This window comes from Bacillus rossius, chromosome 15, assembly GCF_032445375.1.
Source record: "Bacillus rossius redtenbacheri isolate Brsri chromosome 15, Brsri_v3, whole genome shotgun sequence".
Lineage (NCBI taxonomy): Eukaryota > Metazoa > Arthropoda > Insecta > Phasmatodea > Bacillidae > Bacillus > Bacillus rossius.
The window spans coordinates 8505823-8527655 of NC_086342.1; the positions used below are offsets into that span (position 1 = coordinate 8505823).

Sequence of the window (21833 nt, forward strand, 5' to 3'; positions counted from 1 at the left end):
GGAGGAAGGAAGGGGATTGTGTGTGTGTGCGCGTGGTCCCCACCGCATTTAGGCCGGCCGGGCGTCGTCCAGCGCTCCAGACGGGCGGCGGATACGCTGGAGGAAGGATCACGATGATGACGACGACGACTAGGAGGTGATCTTCGGGGATCTCCCCTGCAGAGAGGCGACCACAGAAAAATAAGAACCGAGAACAACAATATTTTTCCAGTCGATCCATCTGCCTCCACAAAAAAAGAAAAAAAAACATTTCTGGTCCCTTATTGACTTTTGTTTCGTTTTTTTTTTGTTACCAAAGCCAGCCCCCCCGCTGGGGGGTCTCTCCGGAAGACGACCTGCCCTGTTTGTAAACAAGTCCTCGTGTCACGGAGTGTTGGGATGATCTGTAGGTCTAGCGCCCGGCGGTAGTCGCGGACGGGGAAGAGGGGTCTCGCGAGAGAGAGAGAGAGAGAGAGAGAGAGAGATGGCGCCCCGACGCGGGCACCACGCCCACGCCGAGCCGGCGGACGCCGCCCCCACCGCCGCCGCCGCCTCCGCGCGCTGCTGCGTGCCGACGGGCGACTGCCTCCGCGGGGGCGGCGCCGTGACGGACGCGCGCGACTCTGTCCGCGTGCTGTGCAACAACGAGCACTGCACGGCGGGCGCGCTCATGCACCGCGAGTGCTTCGAGCAGTGGGAGGCGGGCGTGCTGACCTACCTCAAGTCGTGCGGCCGCGCGCGCTCCTGGTCGGAGCGGCAGCGCCACCAGAACCTGTGGACCAAGAAGGGCTACGACCTGGCGTTCAAGGCGTGCGGCTGCCTGTGCGGCCGCGGCCACATCAAGAAGGACCTGGACTGGGGCGGCGAGCAGCAGCAGGAGCCCGGCACCACCCCGCCCCCGCCTCCGCCGCCGGCCGCCCCCAAGAAGAAGAAGCGCCGCAACAGGCACAACGGCGCGCCGCGGCCGTCGCTGGTCAACTCGCACCACGGAGGCGGCGGCCGGGGGCCGGAGGATCCTGCGGCGGCGGCGGCGGCGGCGGCGGTGGCCCGGGGGCGGGCCGGGTCCATGTCCTCGTCCAACGAGTCCTCTTCGTCGCCGCCCGCCTCCAGCGAGCAGAGCATCTCGCCGGCGCGCAGTTGCAACCGGCGCACCAAGTCAGAGTTCTTCTCAGACCGCTCCAGGTAAGTCTTACCCTCCTCTACACCCTCTAGCGCTGGAGCCCACAGAGTCCACGATCTTCTCACGTCGATCGTAATCACGTTCAGACAAAACTACACGCATTTTTAAATTTTTCTTTTGGTACCGTTATTACATTTGCTGGTGTTATGCCAGCCTGTTACAACTCTGAAAGTAACTTTGTACTTGTTAAATACTGATTATCCCCCTATCAAGTCAATCATTTGATTTTTTTTTTGTTTTTCCTTTTTCATTTTCTGATCACGAAATTACATTTGTTGAATTGATTCTGGGCAAGATGTGGAAAAAAAGGAATTCGTTTCGTAGCACAATATCCTTTTCCCTTTAAGTGATTCTGGATCTGTAACTTTTTATGGTGATTTTGGAAATTTTGTGATCATCGGGAGCACAAACTGACCGTTTGGGGATGAATGACCAACAAGTAAATGAACTAATAAATAGTCTAGACAGTTCTGTCATCTGTGCAGATATACACAGACGTGTAGTGTCTGAATTGGACATTTACATCCGCCTACAATGTCCCGATCTTTCTAGATATAAGTTTATTTTCCGAATGTTCTGCACAGGTTTTGGTTAAAAGTGCTTAGCTCTTCAGTTGTTTGAAAGTGCAGCGTGTGTTCAACGTATTAGTTGAACACGAAATAATTTTGTTTCTAAAATAAGCGTAAGTATTTAGGCGCCCTTGATTATAATAATTGCGTGAGATTTTTAACATGTGTTAGAAGTACTGAAAATTTAAAGATTGCTTCAGTAGTCACCGGCTGAAAGAGTTCGCCCCACGATGATACATCCATGTGTGTGTAAAAAAAATTATGTCCAACGTTCGTACGCGGTTAGAAATTACAGTTAAATTTTACGGTATTTTCAACGAAGAATTTAACTACGAATCCATCGTAGTTTTAATTAACTGAATCGTCGTGTGAACTGCGCTGTATTTCGACCTTTTGTGTTGTATGTTACGTTATAAACAAAGGTAGACACACGCGTGAACAAAATAAGAGTGCTCTTTGTGTGGACTTGAATCAGTTTTTTTTATAATAATTTTTCAATTTTACTACGAGGATTCATTTGAAATCATGTTGAAAGTAATTGTACTCAGTGTCCGTAAATTCACGAAGATCCATGGATAATTTGTAATCAGTAGAGACTGAAAAATTCGCGATTTTAATGACCTCTAGGATAGACTCCAAGATCCTCTATGTACTAGGACAAATTGCACCTGCTCATTGCATAATGACTCATGACACGTGTTACCTGGGATGCTTGTAATTTGATACTTCTTTTGTTGAAGGTTTTTCACTGGCTTAGAGTCCTTCAGGTAAACGGTTGTCCAATCACTGACTAAGAATGAAGGTGAACGAGTTTGCAGTCTAGCCTACCGCGAAATGAATCCGCGAATTTTTCCCGGTCTCTAGTAATCAGCGTTCTTGTACATTTAACGTGAAAAATGTTTAACAGTGAACTGAGCAAAACGTAACATTTGCGGGAGTTTACTCGGTGATACGTAACATGTAAGTATTTCCTGATCTGTTACCTTAAATGTTGGCCGAACACAAGAAACACCGTCACCGCAATTTTTTTATTTTTTTTTACGTCGTAAGGTTTAGCGGTTGAAATTTGGTTCGCTTCTCGGTTCGTTGAAGAACGCCTTCGCGGCGCTGTGTCACTGGGGACTAGGGAGGTCAAGGTTAGAGCGCCGGAGAAACTGGGTCAATGTTGGGAAGAGTTCGAGGCGGTCAGTTCGTTTTGTTTTCGTGATTTGTCATTTTGTTGGTTCCAATTCTGATGCATTGATCATTTGCTTGTTTCACGCTAGAAAAATGACTCCGATAAAAAAAAATCCATTAACAATGGTTTTAAAGATACCTATCCAAAGTGAAAATCTCACATCATTTTATTAAACCCACCAGCTATCAAACGCAAACACACTAAAAAAAATAAACATATTCGCCACTAAAGGTTTTCATTTAAACAACTGTCAAAAAAACTGTCCTAAGTATTACTGCTAAAGGTTAAGACTAACACGGTGAAATTGTATTTTTGCGAGTTTCGTCGGATACGAATCACGTCACCAAATATTTATGTACAAAATCGGGTCACGAAACCATTTTGTCTGGAAAAACCTGTCAATTCGGGAATGTGTGATTTGTGCAAATTTTTGTCTTTTCGTTTAAGGGAATGTAACAATAGTTTTGGCATTCCAACGTTTGAACCGCATTGTATGTACGTAATTCAAAGCGTACTACGTATCACATAAAACTGTTGACACTAAAGCAAGTACATTCACGCCAACCAAATACTAATAAAATTAACTTGAAAAAAAAAACAGTTCGGGAACCTGGAGTACGAGTGTGCACGTTGCAGTAGTGGTTTTGTTTAACATCCTGCTATACACGTAAACCAAGAAAATTTTTTGACATGAGTGAATGTTTCGTACACCTAATTCATCGTGATGAAGGTACTAAACAAATCGAATATACAAATATAACCATGGGGAGGAAAGTAAAAATAAGTGTAAGATTGTATGTACCTATGTTAATTGAAAACCATCGTGATAAAAAATTGTCGCGACTATTTGGGACTGAAAAATAATTAACTTATTTTAGAAAATTTTAGTTTTAAACATTTTTTTAGTCATGTTGGGAAGAAATCTCAAATTATGTATATGTAGTTAACAGTTCCGATTCTAGACTAATAAACATTTCTGTGTAGCTTGATTGAAAATTGTCTCTGATTGCAGATTACTGCTTATCTAATTGTGGCATTACTAAAAATTATATTTTTTTTTTACGTTTTCTTTTAAGTTTCAGCTCTCAGATATTCGTATCATTGCACAAGATTACGTGGGTTAAAAACATAGCGAGAGGTTTCGACGGATCAAGATATTGCACAGGCGAAGCCTCCGAATCGGAAACTAAACAAATCCAAGAACAACGATGAACGACGGGTCGGCTGAACCAAGCAAAAAGGGAATATCGTGCGTTTGGCGGGGCTGCTTTGCCCTCACGTGACTAGATGTTCACCAACCACGGCCGTATTAAATGTTTCCATCTAAAAATCATTAATGCCAATCTGTTGTGCATGTGTATCATCAGTACAGCATAACCTTTAATTCCTATTCTTGATCAAAATTCAAAATATAAAAAAATAATTAGCCTATGTACCGTAAGGTACAAAGTGCATTTGTTAGTAAGTAGTAATTAAGTACCTACGTAATTATAAGCTAAAACTCAACATGTTATGATGAACTCAATGTTTAGTTGTTTTCTTTTCCTTCAAAATAATGGGTTCTGTTTGTACCCAGGTCTGAAAATCAAATAAGTATAATTTTTAATTTGTAGCCTAGTTACATTTCTGAATAACTCAAAATCATTCATTTAGTCTGTGATGTTAAAACGTTATTATAAAAAAAATTTAGTTTGTGAAATAGCCTTTGCCTTTGTTTTATTTTCCCGCCATTGGCACTTGACATACCGTAAAGTACATGAAACACGATGGCAAGCATGTTTTGAAAAAAAGACTATGTGTTCACGTAAAACTGGCATTACTGTGATCAATAGCAGCCTGCGATGTTTTTCGTCTGTTCAAGAATATGTATTGGTAGTACGCTTGAAACGTTCGGAGGTAAGTAAAAGTTATATTTACATCGATGTTTTCTACATTTAAAAAGGGTGTGTGTGTTTTTATGTCGCAAGGTGTCGGCTTCGAACCATCTGGGCCCTGATTGGTTGCTCTTGATGACATTCTGGGCGTCAGAATAAGACCAATGACTTTCGTTATATGATTTTAAAACCTTAGCAATGACGACCACATTTGCTATATGTATTATTCAAAAACTAATAATATGTGGCTTGTTGGGTGATTCTCTTTTAAGGTGGGATCTCACTTGTCATGTTGTTTTTTTTTTAATTTTTTCTTTATTACTATTAGTTAAGGGCTATTTATGTAAATCTAACACTATACACATAGGCGTGCGCAGGACTTCAGTAGTGGTGGTGCCAGATTACACAACAGCCCTGTCATTCATGGACCCCGAGCCTAAAGCGGGGGGGGGGGGGGGGGGGGGGGTCCGGGGATCCTCCCCCGGAAAAATTTGGATTTGAAAGCGCAAAATGGTGCTATTTAAGGTGTTTCCGAACAAAACCATTAAATACACAGATGTAAAAATTTTAACATTTTTTATGACAAATTATGGCTTTGAACGTTATAATCACCAGGAAAACTACTAAACTATTTACAGTTTTAAGCTTTGTTGAGCCATAAAGTAAATTGCACAAATTGTTTGCACGGAATTCATGCTGGTGGCTTTGAAAAACCGTACTTACATGTTTTCTGAAGACGCCAAATAAATGCTAGAAAATACATTCTCTAATGTTAAGTTTTAAAATCAACAAATCAAGGGAGTTTTTGCAACATACCTTAAATATGTAAAATATTAAAATAATAAAAATACACAAATAAGATTGTGGCAAAAGTTTTAACTTTTGGAATACAACAAAAATGTTTTGTCGGCGACTGCATATAAGTCATCGAGTAAGCCTATCCTTTTAACTAACTAAACTCTCTCTCTTTTTTTAAATAAACCCTGGCCGACGGCGGCTATTATTCCGTGCGCCTGCCGAGTGGAGTGAACAGTGGACACCGAGCGCGCATTCTATGTAATTCGAGGAGAACTATGAGAAGTATTTACATTTCAGAAGTTTCGTAGCCGCGGCCCGCGTGTACAACACACGTAATTGCAACTGGCTTGTTTCCGTGTGTATAGTTGGTTCGATTGATAATTGATATACTGATAGTGTTATGAGCACATATCTGTAACTCGACACGATTGGAAAACATATTTTTTTTGGAAATAATACGGATTTTTGTAAGTATGTATTATTTCTGCTTGTAAAAAACAAAATAACGTTAACCCTAATGGTGGTGCCAAGGCACCTGTGGCACCTACCGTGCGCACGCCTATGACTATACACATCTTACAATACTTTGTTCTCTAAGAAATATTTTCAAGATATATTTACTGTAAATGAGTTCACATTCTGAAAAGACAGGGAAGTTGAAATCGGTCTGGGAAAGTCAGTGAATTCACTATAAAACCTGGGAATTTTATTTTCCAGGTGGTGTTTTAGTGTATCGCCATGCTCTGTAAAAAGGCGTATGCAAGGTTTCGTTTTAACTAGGACAGCTATAGAGATGGTGGGGTTTGGATTGTCCTTATTTCTTTAAGGAAATTGTAAAATAGGTACATTTCTTGAAGAAATTCGTGATGGAATTTTGTAACTTTGGTCATGGAAAGTATTGCAAAAGTCGGGAAAATGTTTCTGCATATTTGTGTGGACGCCCTGGTGATAACAATTATTGCAAACACTTAACGCGAGTTTTTTACACTCGTTATATAACGTAGAAAATATCTGTTGACATGACAAACAACTAATGCATGAGAGGTATAGTATCAAATTGACAGTAATAGCCCTCAACTACTAGTAATGAAGAGAAAATGAAAATTAAATTCCACATAGCGTGTGACAACCCAGCTTATTTTTTTTTTTTACATTTTTTATTAAGTTTTTTGCAATTATCTTCTGCATGTCTCTCCCAAGTGTTACAACCAAGATTTTTTCTATGAAACACAATCCTCATTTCAGCAAACCTCTTTAAAAAATAAAAAGTTATATAAGTATTATATTACAGCAAGTAGTCATATTTTATTTTAGTACTATGGAACGGAAATTCGTAACCGTAGTGCTGCCATGTATAGCGGATGGCGCGAAATTAAAGTTTACATAGCCAAATGGGAAATTTATAGTAGTACTGTTTAATGAGATTTTAACAAGAGGGACAGTATTAAAAAAAAAAAAATCCTTGAAAATCTAGTCCCAAAGCGGGATTTAATATTTTTTCAAGTATTTTTTTCGCTTTTATCGGAGCCGTTTTATTATGTAGTTTAAAATTTCGCTCTACAAATCGAATGATCCAGTAGTTGACGTAGCTGCTCCCGCAACAAATCCTAGAGGCGGGTGCGGATATTTTCCGTAATATGGAAAATGTCACATAAGTTTGAACGTATTATAACTCGTAGGTGGAAAAAACAAGGGTCAAAGGACAAAAAAATCATAACTCTGTTCTTAAACACACAATCGATATCGTTTGGAAAATTTGTAGATCTTATAACTTTCATCTATAACTTTTTGTGACAATTTGTAAAAAAAAGTTGAAAAAATCCGGTGGCTGGAATAAAAAATAAATAAAACTTCCCTACCGAATCCATTCTTATTTTTGTTTAACTTTCAAAATATTGACTACGGATTTATTGTTTTTGTGCATAGAATGCGCTTGGAATTTGCTGACTTGTCAATCGCATCTTGTTTTTTTTGGTTATCTCTAGAGCTGTTGTCCAGTAATAGGGTGTCAGTATTTTTCTTAAAAAAAAAAAATAACTACAAACTAATCTCGAACAAAATATGTCTTAAAAAGACTGATGATGGAAGCGACTGATAGTAACAAAATTAACATAAGTTATAGAAGCTTTAAACTACCATTGGCAAAAAAATAATAATGGGAAAATAATAAAAAAACCTTATGTTTTTTATACGGAAATATTTTTAGAACACAAAAGTGTTATTAGTTCCGTTCAATACTGCTTCAAGGCTACTAAAACAATTTTTAAAAACATTTTGCTTTTTGATGACGCGCTTGGACTACAAAGCAGCGTGATGAAAATATGATGGACCAATGAAAACATTTCGCGAGCGAGGGAGCAAGCGTGACGGTTCCTCTGTCATCGACACTCGCCGGGCTAATGACGACCGCGGTCACAAACGCGCTAGAGTTTATTCCCGCCGACGAGTAGCTGGCAAAACACGCCTAACGTAATTGAGGCTTTAGGTCGACGTTCGACAGGTGTCAGCGGCACGCATGTGTCATGTCGGGTTGATGCATTCTCATATATTTTATTTTGTAGCAATTACAAAAAAAAATGTTTGTCACCAAATATACATTGCGCGTTATTTTTTTTTGTTTGGCGAATTGTATGTTCGTGCGAATGCTACAAAGCTATCTGCTGTATTTATAAAGCCCAGAATTGATTAATTACAATTTATTTTTTTGTTCACTTCAAGGCTTTGGTCCCGTATGCCATGCTGTTTATTTTATTTTCTGGCAATCGCTGTTACAGAAGGGATTTTCCTGAAAATTTATCATAACTGTCTTGCATTTTGTGTTTCGTCTGAAAATTCCCCAGTTTTTACTAAATGTTATCTCAAAGCAGTAAACAGTCTTAATACTTGTGAGATCTTTTTACGACTCTAAAATAACGTGAGAAAAAAAAATGGGGTGTGGCTGTGTCATGGACACAGCCGTGTGTTGTACGCGAATACGTGTACGTAACAGGTAATATTTTGTTGGCTTCAGTGAGCGCAGAAACCATAGACGATCACACACATCACACTTATGTCCGAATGGATTGTTGACAAACTTCGTAGTGAAACGTGCACTAGCTGCTGCCCAATGTGTCTTCATTATCGACGATCGTACACAATCGAGATTCCTACCACAGTCCGGCGTCGATATAGAAGCGATTTCATCAACCACTTGCATAATTTCAACCGCCCCAGATGCAGATGTACTGGCACCGTCGTTGATCCGCTCGGCCGCATTCATTCTTTTACGTTCCCGGCACTGCTTCACTCGGTCATATGGTGTTTTATTGGTATCATTCGATTGCTTTTGGGAAGCCCTTTGCAACCGTATACGATCTCTGTATTTGGATTTGGCTTTTTGACGCGTATAGGCCGATATTATATATTTTTTATTTTACACCATATATATTAACTGTAACTATTTTACACTAATGTTTTATATATGCAATATATAGATTTTGACGAGAGCTGACGATTGAAACTCAAAAGAACGGCGTAGCTTCTCCGAGTCAAAAGTTACTATACTGAATGGAAATCTCGGAACGCAGCAAAATTACCTCGAAATGGCGGCGCTTCCCCCTCCACCGCGCGCGATGCGTCACAGACCTCACTTAGCGTAACGAATTTTTTGATCTTTTAGCTATACATTGGTGTAATTAAATTTTTGGATGGAGATTATAGATATGTAGCTGCAACACCAAACTATATCCTCCGATTTTGTTACCATTCGTTTTTTGAATTGCCTTCCAATATGGAAGCAATTTTAAAGATGTATTCACGTCAAAAATTTGAGACCCAAGGACAGAATCAAGATAGAAGTAGGAATAAATTAACGGGAAAATTACTTATTAATATAAATTTTAAGAAAACGAAAAACTCTAACTTGCCTGCCATGTCTTAACGTCGATGCATCACTTCCCTATTGATTATATTTAATCCTTTCGTAAATCAGGATACATTAGGTTCTTAATAATTTTCCAGGAGTTTATAGTTTTTCCAAAATATTTCCAAAAAATAAATAAATTGGTACTTCGAAATATACCTGTGTGGGAAGGGATTTCTTTTCGGGAAAGTTAAAATTTAATGGGGTGGGGGGAGGTGGAGGGGGTTTGCAGTAAAACAATTCTCTCCCCCCCCCCTCCTTCCTTCTCCTCGTGGGCGGTTGGCGCGGTGTGTGTCCGCGGAGAGATTAGCGTCCCGGCGGGGCGGGTTGCCTAAACTGAGCGGGGAAACGAGGAAAAATTGAGGAGGCTTTTCGGTGAACCCGCAAATTGCATTTCCAGCGCCGCCACACGCCACGCAGGCCCGTGTGGTGCGCTTTACCCCCCGCACTTTACCCCTCATCCTCTCTCCACCACACCCTCCATTTCACTTCGCCTTTCTGGTAGCCTCGAGACGTGAGCTGAAAAATCTCCCGAGGAAAATTTGTATGGAAAAATATAACTACGTATGTTTCAGGAACATTACAATTTTTTTTAATGTGTTACATCTTAGCTCTCGGTATACGGCATTATGGTAATAGTAAATTCGTTAATGGAGCGGAATTTGCATGTGTAACCACGGTGCTGCAATCTGTGGCGGATGGCGCTAACCGAAGTTCACAAAGCTAACGGGAAATTTGATCAAATATATACTGTTTAATGAATTTTAAAAAATATGGGCCGTATTTAAGTCAAAATTCCTTGGTGGAATTCAGGTCAAAGCATGGGTTTATTTTTTTCCGCAGGTCATTTCGCTCTCAACGGAGCTGTTTCATTATGAAGTTTAACCTTTTTTGTATGCAAATGGAATGATTCGATAGCTGATGTAGCTGCTCCGACAACGAATTCTAGCGGTGGGTGCGAAAACTACGTGTGATTCGCTTCCAGTAATGTAGTTTAAATTTTAGTTTTTTGTCCAACAGTCCAATAATGCACCACCACTCTGTATAAATAAAAGCGTGGGATGCTTGATATCATCAACAACAGCTTCCAAAACTGTGGCCGGGACAGCAAAGGAAAGTGCCTCCATTTCCTATGACCCTTCCACCATTCCTCATCCCTCACTTCATTCCATTCCTCTCCTCTGTCCTGCACTCCATTCAACTTCAACGGAAATAAGTAATCGAATCAAAAGCATCCCAGCTATCGGGTGTCACGTGTCAGTAGCCAGTGAACCGATGTATTTTTCCCGAGTTCCTAGATATACTGTGTAGTCTATCCTAGAGGTGATTGAAACTGCAAAAATTTTCCGTGCTCTCAAAAATAATGACACGAACCTTAAGTGTGTTGTGCCCCCGGCGTCTAGCGAGGCGGAACCCGAACTTCCAGTCACTTTTATCCTTCATCAAAGATGTGTCGCGTTTCACTTACCTCGAGGACGTGAGGCGCCTTCTTAATGACACATTTTTTTTTTTCAAGTTCAGCCACAGGGAGGCTGGGTATAAGTTGAGAACATTTCAGTAATATCAAAGTACACTTCTCCTTGACTTGGTCCGGAAACACTTCGTTAAAAAAGTTTTGTTTTTTAACGTTCTTTGAATGATTCTTGCAATAGTGAAGACTTGTTTAAAAATATTATTTTTTAAAATACGCCATTGCTGGTTTGCATTGTATTTCATGGCTTAACATCAATAACGTACAAAAAAAAAGATGACAACGCAACCACAAGTCAAAATCAACAGATTAAATTTGTTTTGTCTCAGTAACATTTTATAATAATATTACATTAGTTATTTTGTAATTAAATTATTTCATATTCACTAGACATGTAGAAGCAATATTTATCTCCGGTATCTCTTCTCATTGACGACCCTTTTTGACAATATATCCCAAAGCTGCTTGTATGCATTACAACACGACATTTCCGAACCACGAGACCAATAGATGCGCTGTGTGACACCATTTGGTATCTGCACTTATGCCATGCCGTAACACATGTGTTTACACTTATGCAATATCGGAACAGAGCCCAAACATAAATTGTACAAAGATACGGAGGCCATAATTTTCTTTTCCATCCAAATATCTACACATAAAAATATTTTTCTGTACTTTTACAGAAGATGCTTGTGTAAAACAGTTGCCAAGAAATTGTTTCTGATACTACATGAAATATATTTTATATTTTTTTACAACACATAGCTATGATTATTTTTTGCATATATGAAACACGTTTTTCGAGATAATACTGAGTATAGCGTACGAAAATCAGAACAGATTTTTATATTTTAATTATTATTTCATTAAAGCATATTTTTTAATCATGAAAAAATAATGTAAGTTTCAATAATTGACCTTTATTTAATGTTTATTAATGTGCGCAGTTGATACCGGAAAGCTATTCAGGGAATGGTTTATAAATAACTTAAAACTATTCCAGGTTCTGGGACATAGCAAAGCATAAATGCGCCAGGGTAAGAATCCGAACCCAGTATTACTGCGAACACAATTTTTGTAGTGGTACAGATTTTTTTTTTTCCATATAAATGTACAAATATCTGTAATATTACATGAATATTTCTGTTCCATTTACAAAAAAAAAAAATACGTTGTGGCTGCATCTACTTTTTCAGATGAGCATTGAGGACATTGCATTTTCCCGGAACTTATGTCTACCCCTTTTCTCCGCATTATTCGTGGAGACTGGATGTGAATCCTTCACAGTTCTCTGCCAAATGCTTCGTGAGGAAATCTCGGAACCTCTGTGCTTGCCGCCGGTTGTTCCGTGGAAAATACAATTCTCTCTCTCTCTCTCTCTATCTCCCTTTTCCACCCCCACGGCATCTTTCCATGAAGCAACGCGACTGTATAAGGGCACATCCTCACCGGAGGATTCCGAGAATCAGTGGACACGAATGTATGGATTACTCACGCAAAACCTATTTGTTGGACTGAAAAGTGCAGCTCCCGACGCTAAGGCCTGGTTTGAAAACTACGCAAGTCGCAATAACGCAACGCAAGTATTAGTCAACTTCCAACTTTATGGTTGTTTTTTTTTTTTGGCTTGTGTTTCCGACGGCCGTATTTGAAGAGAAATGCACAGAAAACTTTAAATATAAGCAGACGTTAAGTGCATAAAAGTCAGTAATGTTTTTTTTTGTTTACATATACATCATGTTTACATTTGTTAAACTTCCACACAGTGAAAGAAAATACATTTAAATCAAATGTATTATATATTTTGGTTTCGTGTTACGTTTCAACCGTCAAAAGAAGTCCCGGGGCAGATGATTATTTTCTACTGTTTTTGAATTTCAAGTTGCGGTGTTAGCGACGTGCTTTATAAACGACTGTGATTTTCTTGCGTTGTTCGCGTGTTGCGTTGTTGCGTAGTTTCGTTCCTTGGGTAGTTTATAAAAACCCGGCCCGAAGGTGCTTATATTATTGCGAGCCGAGCCGTTGGCGAACCGTTCGTTAAAATTATTTTCACACGCACTTCCAGCGACCCATGAGAAACGGAAGGAAGTAACCACTAACCACCAGCAGTCTTCCTAAAAATTAGCATTAATTATATATGTGACAAAGTTAAATAACAATATGAAAATTAGCTGAATATTTTATTGTACTACTTCAAAAATGAAGCCGATAAATACTTAAAAGTGTCATAAAATATACATTAAAAAATAATATGACTTACTTACCAAAATTAAACTTTTTATACACTTGAGTTTAAAAGTTTGTAAATTTTTTTATTTATATTTTTAATTTTCTGAATCCTTTTCACTTTTCATTTTTTTTTTTTTCATCTGACGCCGTCTAGAAGCCAGAAAATATTATCTCTTCTTTCATTTCACCGCAGATATTTCCTGCAGGGCATCTTATTTTAACTTTTATTTTTAAAACAATTATTATGTTTTAAGACCTAGGGTGAATATTTGTTTTTTTATAAAAATCAATAAATCGTCCATGTAAACACGCCACGATTAGGGACAGGAAAAAATTCGCGATAGGCTAAAATCCAAACACGTTTTTACCTTTACGCTGCTTCAGGGATCGGGACACAGTTTATCTGAAGGACTGTGAACCAATGGAAAAACCTGTTTGTTATGTCGCATTGCTTATTTCGCATAACGCAGGTTCCCAGTAACGTTTGGGAAATATTGGTTGGAAAAAAGAAGCTAAAAAAAACAATAAACAAAAAAAAATGGGTGTGTGTACTTACGTACGCGCGTGAGAAGTTATACTTCTTTGGCATCATTAAAAAATAGTTTTTAATTACATGCAAATAATTCTCCATGGTAGCGCTATTCTCCATGGTAGCGTTAAACGTTTAACGCAACCTTGTAAGTCGCATTAGAAGTATAAATTCAAAAATAAATTGGCTGTTGATATTTTCTGCGGGAATAGCCGTTAAACCGATCATAATGTTGTACAAGTGAAATACCAGACACGGCCGTGTCAAACGTGAATCACTACCTCGTCGAAGACTGATGGACAGCTGAGTAGCGACAGGCGCTCAAGGTTAACCACCCCCACGGTAGCGCCAGTAGCAAGCTGGTTTCCGGGTTCGATCCCCGGCGAATTCAGCGCAGAATTCACCGTTTTGAGCCCCCTTAGGCCGCACTGATCAACGCAACTTACTTCGTGGCTTAGAGCTTCGTATTAATTTATGTTTTGTCCGTTCATTTACTTTAGACGGGTTTTTGCAATATTTATCATTCGAAATATATATATATATATATATATATATATATATATATATATATATATAGTAGCTAGATTATTTTCTGCATTTTTCAACCCTTAGGTCTTTGACGTAGGTACTTATTTAAGATAAGTTCCTTTGTAAGTTGTTTTCTCCTGAAAAAAAAATCCCCCGCCGTTAAAAAAAAATGTGGGTTATGTAGACTTTGACGTTACCTGGTGGAATTTTTATCGTTATGGTGATACACCTGCTGGTCGGTTGGCAACCCTGCGTCGAGAGAATCGGGAGTTGATCCCACACAACAGCCTGCATGCGTCGATGCGATTCAAGTAATAGAGAAAATAGATAAAAGTGCGTGCAGTGATAATTCCAGTAAATTATTTTGGTAATGGGTTGATTTGTGTAGGCGCGTGGGACACACAAAAAAAAAAAGACGACTTTCTACGTCAAGTAACCTAATAAACGTTACCGCTTGCATTTGGTTTCCACTCATTTGTTTTTATTGACTTTTGAGGACTTTGTTATTTTTTTTTTAACTATGCATGGTGTCCACTAATAATTACAAACGTTTTAAAAATAAATACCAAACTACGTTCTGATCTCTCGAATCTTATAATGCGGGTGAATGTTCACGTTTGCATTTTTATCAGTTAAAATTTTCCGCGCTGCGTGCGGAGTTTTCGACATAACATTCGCACTGCTGCAATTTTAATACAATCAGTTGTTTGTTCTATTATATTTCCACTTCTACGTTTATTTTCCTCTTTTTTTTGTGGTGGTGGTTGAATTCGCTTTCAAATCCGACGATGTGTGTACGCTGGTTGTTTGCTCGCGAGGTTTCCAGCACTGGCCTACTGGTGTGTGATTCCGGCACGCTTCTGAGGGTTATCCGTCTAAGCATCGGTCGATAACCGTGGAAACTATCAGTAATTAACGGGCGCGTGAGTGTTCATTGGTGAGGCCTGATCGATGATTACATCATCTATTTAATTTTATCAAACCGCCGTGATATCGAACGGACGTAACAATGGTGAAAATTCTGGAACATTTCTATAGTTTTTTCGTTTAGTTCTCCATTTACCCCAAAATCAAAATCTATGTCACTTTTTTTTATGGACAGGATAACTGCCGAGATTTTGCACAAATCACATCCAAATGATACATAAAATAAATTGATGGAAAATCTCGGTCCAGTTCGTAAATGGGCTAAATCAGACCAAAAGGGTAGAAATATGGGAAGATAAAAAAAAATCAGAAAAATTGTTGTTACTTTCGTAATATAAAAAATTTCCTATCATTTCGAAGATATTATATCTCGTAAGAGTAAAACCAAAATATTTTGTCTAAATCAGTATTTTTATTGGACCAAACATTATTGCAAGAGGTTGGAAAAATAGCGGTTTAAATACGAAATATAGGCCATAGGCTATAGGATACATAACTTCCTTACTATGTAAACTACCAGATCGGTTAAAATTCATCGTATGCATTCTAAATATCATCCAAATTTTATTTAATGACCACAATAGTAGCATTTCTTTGAAATCAACATAAAAATATTTCCTGAATATCGAGGTGAACGCTTATTTACAAATACTGTGTCTAGTACTTCTATTTTTTCTTAGAATAAAACACCTAATTAAATTATGCGCACTCAAATAATATCAAATTTAATTTAATAAAAAAGTTTAATAAACATTTTTTAACCTACCTTCTCTTGTTCAACATTTTTCGAAACATCGCCTCTTTAGATATTGCCATATTTACTTCGTTCTTAATTTTTACATTGGCATCCCTGTGGAAAAAGAGGTGAAGGGTAAAAATTAAGGGTATTTTTTATAAGTAATACTAAGTAAACTAAGAATCAATTAATATGATGAATAATAAATATGATATCTGTGTTTTATATTTCAAATAATGATGTGATTGTATCGGATATCCTTATATAATGGGAGGTATTAGTAATAAGGTAAAATTATTTAATAATTCTAAGAATATCTCTAAGCATGGTAAATGAAAGTTTCAGTTTAAACTAGGGCTTAAACTTTGTTTAAATAATTTAGGCGCGAGTTTATGATTTTTTTTGTCTACCTTATGAAATGAAAATGAGGTAAGTGTGATTTCCTCAAGGTAAAATATATCTTCGAACACTGAAACATAAGTTTTAATTAGATAGTTAATATATACTAACAAGGCATATGCATAGCTACTCCAAAAATTTCATTCATAAACAGTTATGTAATTAAATAAATATTTTATGAATGTGACTATTTTGTCTATTTATTCAGTAAATTTTTTTGGTATTAATCACATAACGTTTTTTTAATGGTGGGATTTTAGCAATACTCAGAAACTGTCCGAGCGAAGCCGCAGGTTATTAGCTAGTAATATTATAATACGAAATTCAGACATGAAATTTAAAGTACAATTCTTTAAAACAATGCCGAGCGTTTATAATAAAATATTCGCTTTTCAAGTACACACCAAAATTTCTAGACGCGAATCACACACTTACTTTCTGCGCCCGCCGCTAGAATTCGCTGCCTGAATCGTAAATGTTGCTTTCTACTACGCAGATGGTAACACGAAAGAAACGTACATTTTAATCTATTTGAAACGGCTTCGATAAAAGTGAAAAAAACTTGAAAAAAATCTAAACCCCTGTTTTGGACATAATTTTTCGACTAGGAATTTTATTAAAATACTGTCCATATTGTTAGAATCCATTACACAATTAATACTATAAAGTTTCCACACACGTTAGAAGTTATACTTCTCTGGCATTCCAATATGTTATCTTGAATCATTTAAAAACACGTATTATAACACTTAGTATACGTTAGTTTATTTTTTTTGCTCAAACGTGTGAAACGTGTGTAAATACTTCCAAAAACAAACAAACGTTAAATTTATTGAGTTGACTGAACATTATTAGTATTATATAATATGGTTATTTTATAATGATATTAAAAAATTCATTGACAAGTTTTGAACCACGTCCTTCGAGATTAACAAGCTATGAAATAAACTATACATTTATGCACAAATTATCTAGAAATACGCATTTTATTTAAGTATGCAAATAAACCATAACCGTGTGTTGTACAGAGTTTCAATATATTTCTTGCACTATTACAAACTAGTTCTTGACAAATGGTTTCAGTAGGAATATATATGATGTTGGTAGGTATGGCATTGATAAACTCCGACACCGTTTTACCGATCGCCATGAAAGTTGGCACAGCAAAGGTTTTTTTTTTAATGGAGGTTTTTATGCCATCATTTTTTTTGTAACTAACCGCTGGGTGGAGCTGCAGCGCATCAACTTATACACCGTTCAACTGATCGCCATTAAAATTTGTATACATAGATATTTGAACTCTGAGAATATTTTCGCGATATCCATTTTGCTATAACTCGCCTCTAGATGGCGCTGCAGCGCATCAACTTATAAACCGTTCAACCGATCGCCATGGGTAAACAGAAAATAATAGTTCATAGACATACCTACAAACAACAATTGTGTGTCATTTCTCTATGTCCACCACACAGTTATAATAGCGCTATCCATTTTTTTTCTTTAACTCTTGGACAATATATCACCCTGTGTTCAGCCCGGGCAACGCCGGGTACTGCAGCTAGTCTTTTCCAAGTGTATAGAAAATTTGTTTTTCTGTGCGCGGGCCAAGTTCGCATCGTCGGTCGCGACTCGTACATGAGTCTCGAGTGGATTGTCAATGGTTCGGGGACTCGGTGAAATAACCCTGTGACCTTTTACTTTTTTTTAATGTTCGCGAGGATTATCTGTCAGAAGCTACCACGGGGGAAAAAAAAGTCCCTTTTTGTCTGCCTGGCTCAAAGGAAAAATTGCACAGCCTTCTTTTGCAAGCACCCCACTCTCCGATAGCTGCCGGCATTTGCGGTGACAATCTAAAATGATATTTATCTTTCGTGGGGGGAAAAACACTTAATTAACCAGCGGTTCCACTAAAATCTTTGGCTACCGTTTGCAGAAAAGCTTTGTGTCAGCGTCCGACAAAAGGAAGAAGTTGCGAACTCTCGTAACGGAAAGAGACGTAAAGAAAGTGGATATTTTGTCTGAACAAGGAATTTTTTTAATTAAACCTAGCTTATTATTTTATATATATATATATATATATATATATATATATATATATATATTGGCCTTACGAAGGTTTCTGTTTGGCGTTAAGTAAATTCATGCCAACGTAATAATTTATTTCATTTTTTTTTTTGTAATTTATAAAGAGACGTGTGAAATAACAACTCTCTTTGTGGCACATTGTCATTGGCAGGTTTTTAGCACCACGGGTGAAAAAAAACGGAATTGTCAGGGAATTTTTAATATATATACAAATATATACATATATAGGTATACACACACATACACACACATCAGGGAAATGAAATGGTTGGACAAAGGCTCAACTTGTATCACGACCCCTTGAACTGTGCCATGCATATTTTATTCGATCTTTGAGGCAATGCTTGTGTTGCCAAGTTTTTTTTTGTATAGTTGTATATTTTTGGCACGTGACGTATGTTTCCATCTGTGGTGTTACCTCCTGGTTTGATGTAAGAAACTCCACATTTTACATAGTTTATGGCCCTTTTTTGTTACTATTGTGCTCAATTATCATGGATTTTCCGTGATTTGTACTGATTAACACATTCAGTTACGGAATGATGTAGTGAATTTGTTCATTACTAATACAGAGAAACTTAATGACGAATTATCTTCTGTTTCAACAGTCTTTACAATAAATTTTGAAACACCAAAGTAAACCTTTTTTTAAGTTCTTAACATGAATAAACTTTTGAAAATATTTTAGCTGTTTAAATATTAATTGCTTTGCAAACATACTTCATTTCTAAAATTAATTAAGTTTTCACTGTATAGGAGTGAGTGGTAATTATTTCGTTGAACCTATATCTGGCGTAAACTTTATGTGCGTTTTGTTTTTTATGTGGTTGTTGTATGCATATGCTGATATGATTACTGATGGGCGTGCCTGTAAGTTGCCATCACTGCTATGTAAGAAGGTTTGTCCAGACAATGAATACTTTGTAAGTGCTTTGTGATTATGCATGTGTCAAGGAGAAGTAAAAAAAAATGTTATTGGCCGTTTGAAATTTAAATATTTCAGTATTTTGGTTACAAAAATATTTATAAAAGACCTGAAAACGTCAGGGAAAAGTCAGATAATTCAGTTTGTGGGTGTTGCTGGTCACCCTGCTTGAACACAGGAAAATTATTTTTCTGTACTTTTACAAAAGTTTCCTTCGTAAGCCAGTTACTAGTAAATATTTAGAATAGAAGGGATATTGTATTTTTGTACAACGCTTGACAATGGCTATTTTTTTACATATGGAATACGTTTTTAGAGATAATACTGAATTGGCGCATAATGTTATATTTTAATTGGTGTTTCATCCAAGCATACTTTTTGAACTATGGAAAAAAATAATCGATTTTTCAATAATTTTACTTTATTTTGATTTATTAGGCTTATTAATGTGCGCAGTTACGTAGTAGTAATCCGTATCCGACTTTCACTAACAATAATTCAGTGTAAGGGAGTCCAACAACTTATTGCGCATCAATTTTAAGCAGAAACAAATATCTATTGGCCTAGATACTTTATCCCAGTACAAAAAAACATAAGAAATATTTCATATCACACAGTATCGATAGTACATAGGGGAGACCGGGGTAAGTTGGCGAACGGGGTAAGATGACGAATCGTATGTAACTAATCCAGAAACACAGATAGAAGGTTGGCGCCCCTGTGACCTTGAGTGTCACCATCTGCACCTACTAGGCAGGTGCAGCGGAAATCTCCAGTCAGTTTGAATGTGGCAGCTTTGAGAGGCTAACTGTTTCGTGAGCCATTGTTGTAATATTGAAGGTACGTATGTTAAGCGATTACAAGAAAAGAGTCAATTTATATAAAATGTTTATACATGTAAAATGAAACGCTTACTTTTGGGAGTATTTTAATGTATAGATTGTTGAAGAAATTATTTTAATGTTGTTAGTGATTTTGGTAAAGCAAAAAAAGGGCTGCTGGGGCAAGTTGACGGGGGCAAGATGACGAATTCGTCATATTGCCCCTGCAATCGTCAACTTGCCATAGGTAATGACAGTGTGAGCATTATTTTGTATTAAATGTGTTATTTAAACCAATGATATACAGATATGAATAACATTTTTGTAAAAGAAAAATAATAATGAAATTGTATAATATTATAAATATTTCCTGTGTTAATAGTCGTAACGATTTTGTTTGATTTTTTTTTGTAGATGCCCAGGCATTACGGAAAGGAGAACGGAAAGGAGTTGGAGTGACGTAGAAATGACTGCTGCTGTGAATTTTTGTCGTGATAATGGTATTGTGATGGTCGGATTGCCACCACATACTTCGCATAGGTTGCAGCCATTGGATGTTTCGTTTTTCGGGCCTTTGAAGACATTCTACTCACAAGCCTGTGATAATTATTTGGTGTCACATCCTGGACAACAAATAACTGACCGAAATGTGGGAAATCTCTTCGCTGCACCTTATTCAAAAGCAGCAACTGTAGGCAATGCCATCAAAGGGTTTGAGGCTACTGGGATAGAGCATTACAACCCTCAGATATTCAAAGAATGTGATTTTGCTGCTGCGGCTACATTGGAAAGAAAACTTCCCGGAAGTGAAGAACTAATGTCCACTTAAATACCAATTTCATCTGACCATGCATCAAACGATGTGTGGCTAAATTAAATGCCTAATGACTGAATAATTAGCCCAGCCAGAAAAAATAGTGATCTTATCGATGAAGCAGGGCCTTCTTTTGGGAAGGCCAATGCAAGTTCATGTAGTAAAAAGGCATCGTTTTATGATTTAAAACCATTGCCAGTGGCCCACAGGACAACCGCGACAAGGAAAATAAGTACAGGATCAGCTTCAGTAATAACAAGCTCGCCAATCGAGAACATGTTGTTACAAAGAGATAGAGAGAAGAAGCAGAAAGAAGAGAATAAAAATGAAAGAAAAACTAAGAAAACTGAAAAACGAAGCTCTGATCATTCTGTAGCAAAACCATCAAGCCAATATAGTGTTTCTTGCCCTGCTTGTGAAGAAGTTTACGTGGAACCTCCAAATGAAGACAGGATTCAATGTTCCACATGTGTCCTGAGTGGTGGCACGAAAACTGTTCCAATTATGTGTGTGACTATTGTTAATGACATTATTCAAAGTAAAAACTTGCAGTTTTTCGTTACTATGTGGCAAGGAATTTTATCAAAGTCGTTCAAATATGTTACAATATATCTTCTTTACAGCCTGCATGTGGTATAGTGTAGGATATCTATTAAACTATTGTGTACTTTGTCTATAAATGTATATATTTTTGTTTCGTTATCTTACCCCAATAGGTTCGTCAACTTACCCCACACCTGGGGCAAGATGACGAATGTGCTACCTAATTGGTTTCTTGTCAATAACTTCAGAACTACATACATTAATACAACCTTGTTACATTTTTAGGTAGAAAATAGTATATACTTCAAATTGGTACCAAATAAGGTATAATAAATGCTTATTTAT

General features: G+C 37.5%; 1 protein-coding gene across 1 annotated transcript in view; it reads left to right on the forward strand.

The window, feature by feature from the left end:
- The first annotated feature begins 564 nt into the window (after positions 1-564).
- Positions 565-21833, forward strand: part of LOC134539534 (headcase protein) — a 250054-nt gene continuing 228785 nt past the window's right edge. Inside the window, exon 1 of the mRNA XM_063381636.1 lies at positions 565-1161. Coding sequence (XP_063237706.1) covers positions 650-1161 — 512 coding nt within the window. The 5' untranslated portion in view covers positions 565-649. The remainder of the gene's footprint in view (positions 1162-21833) is intronic.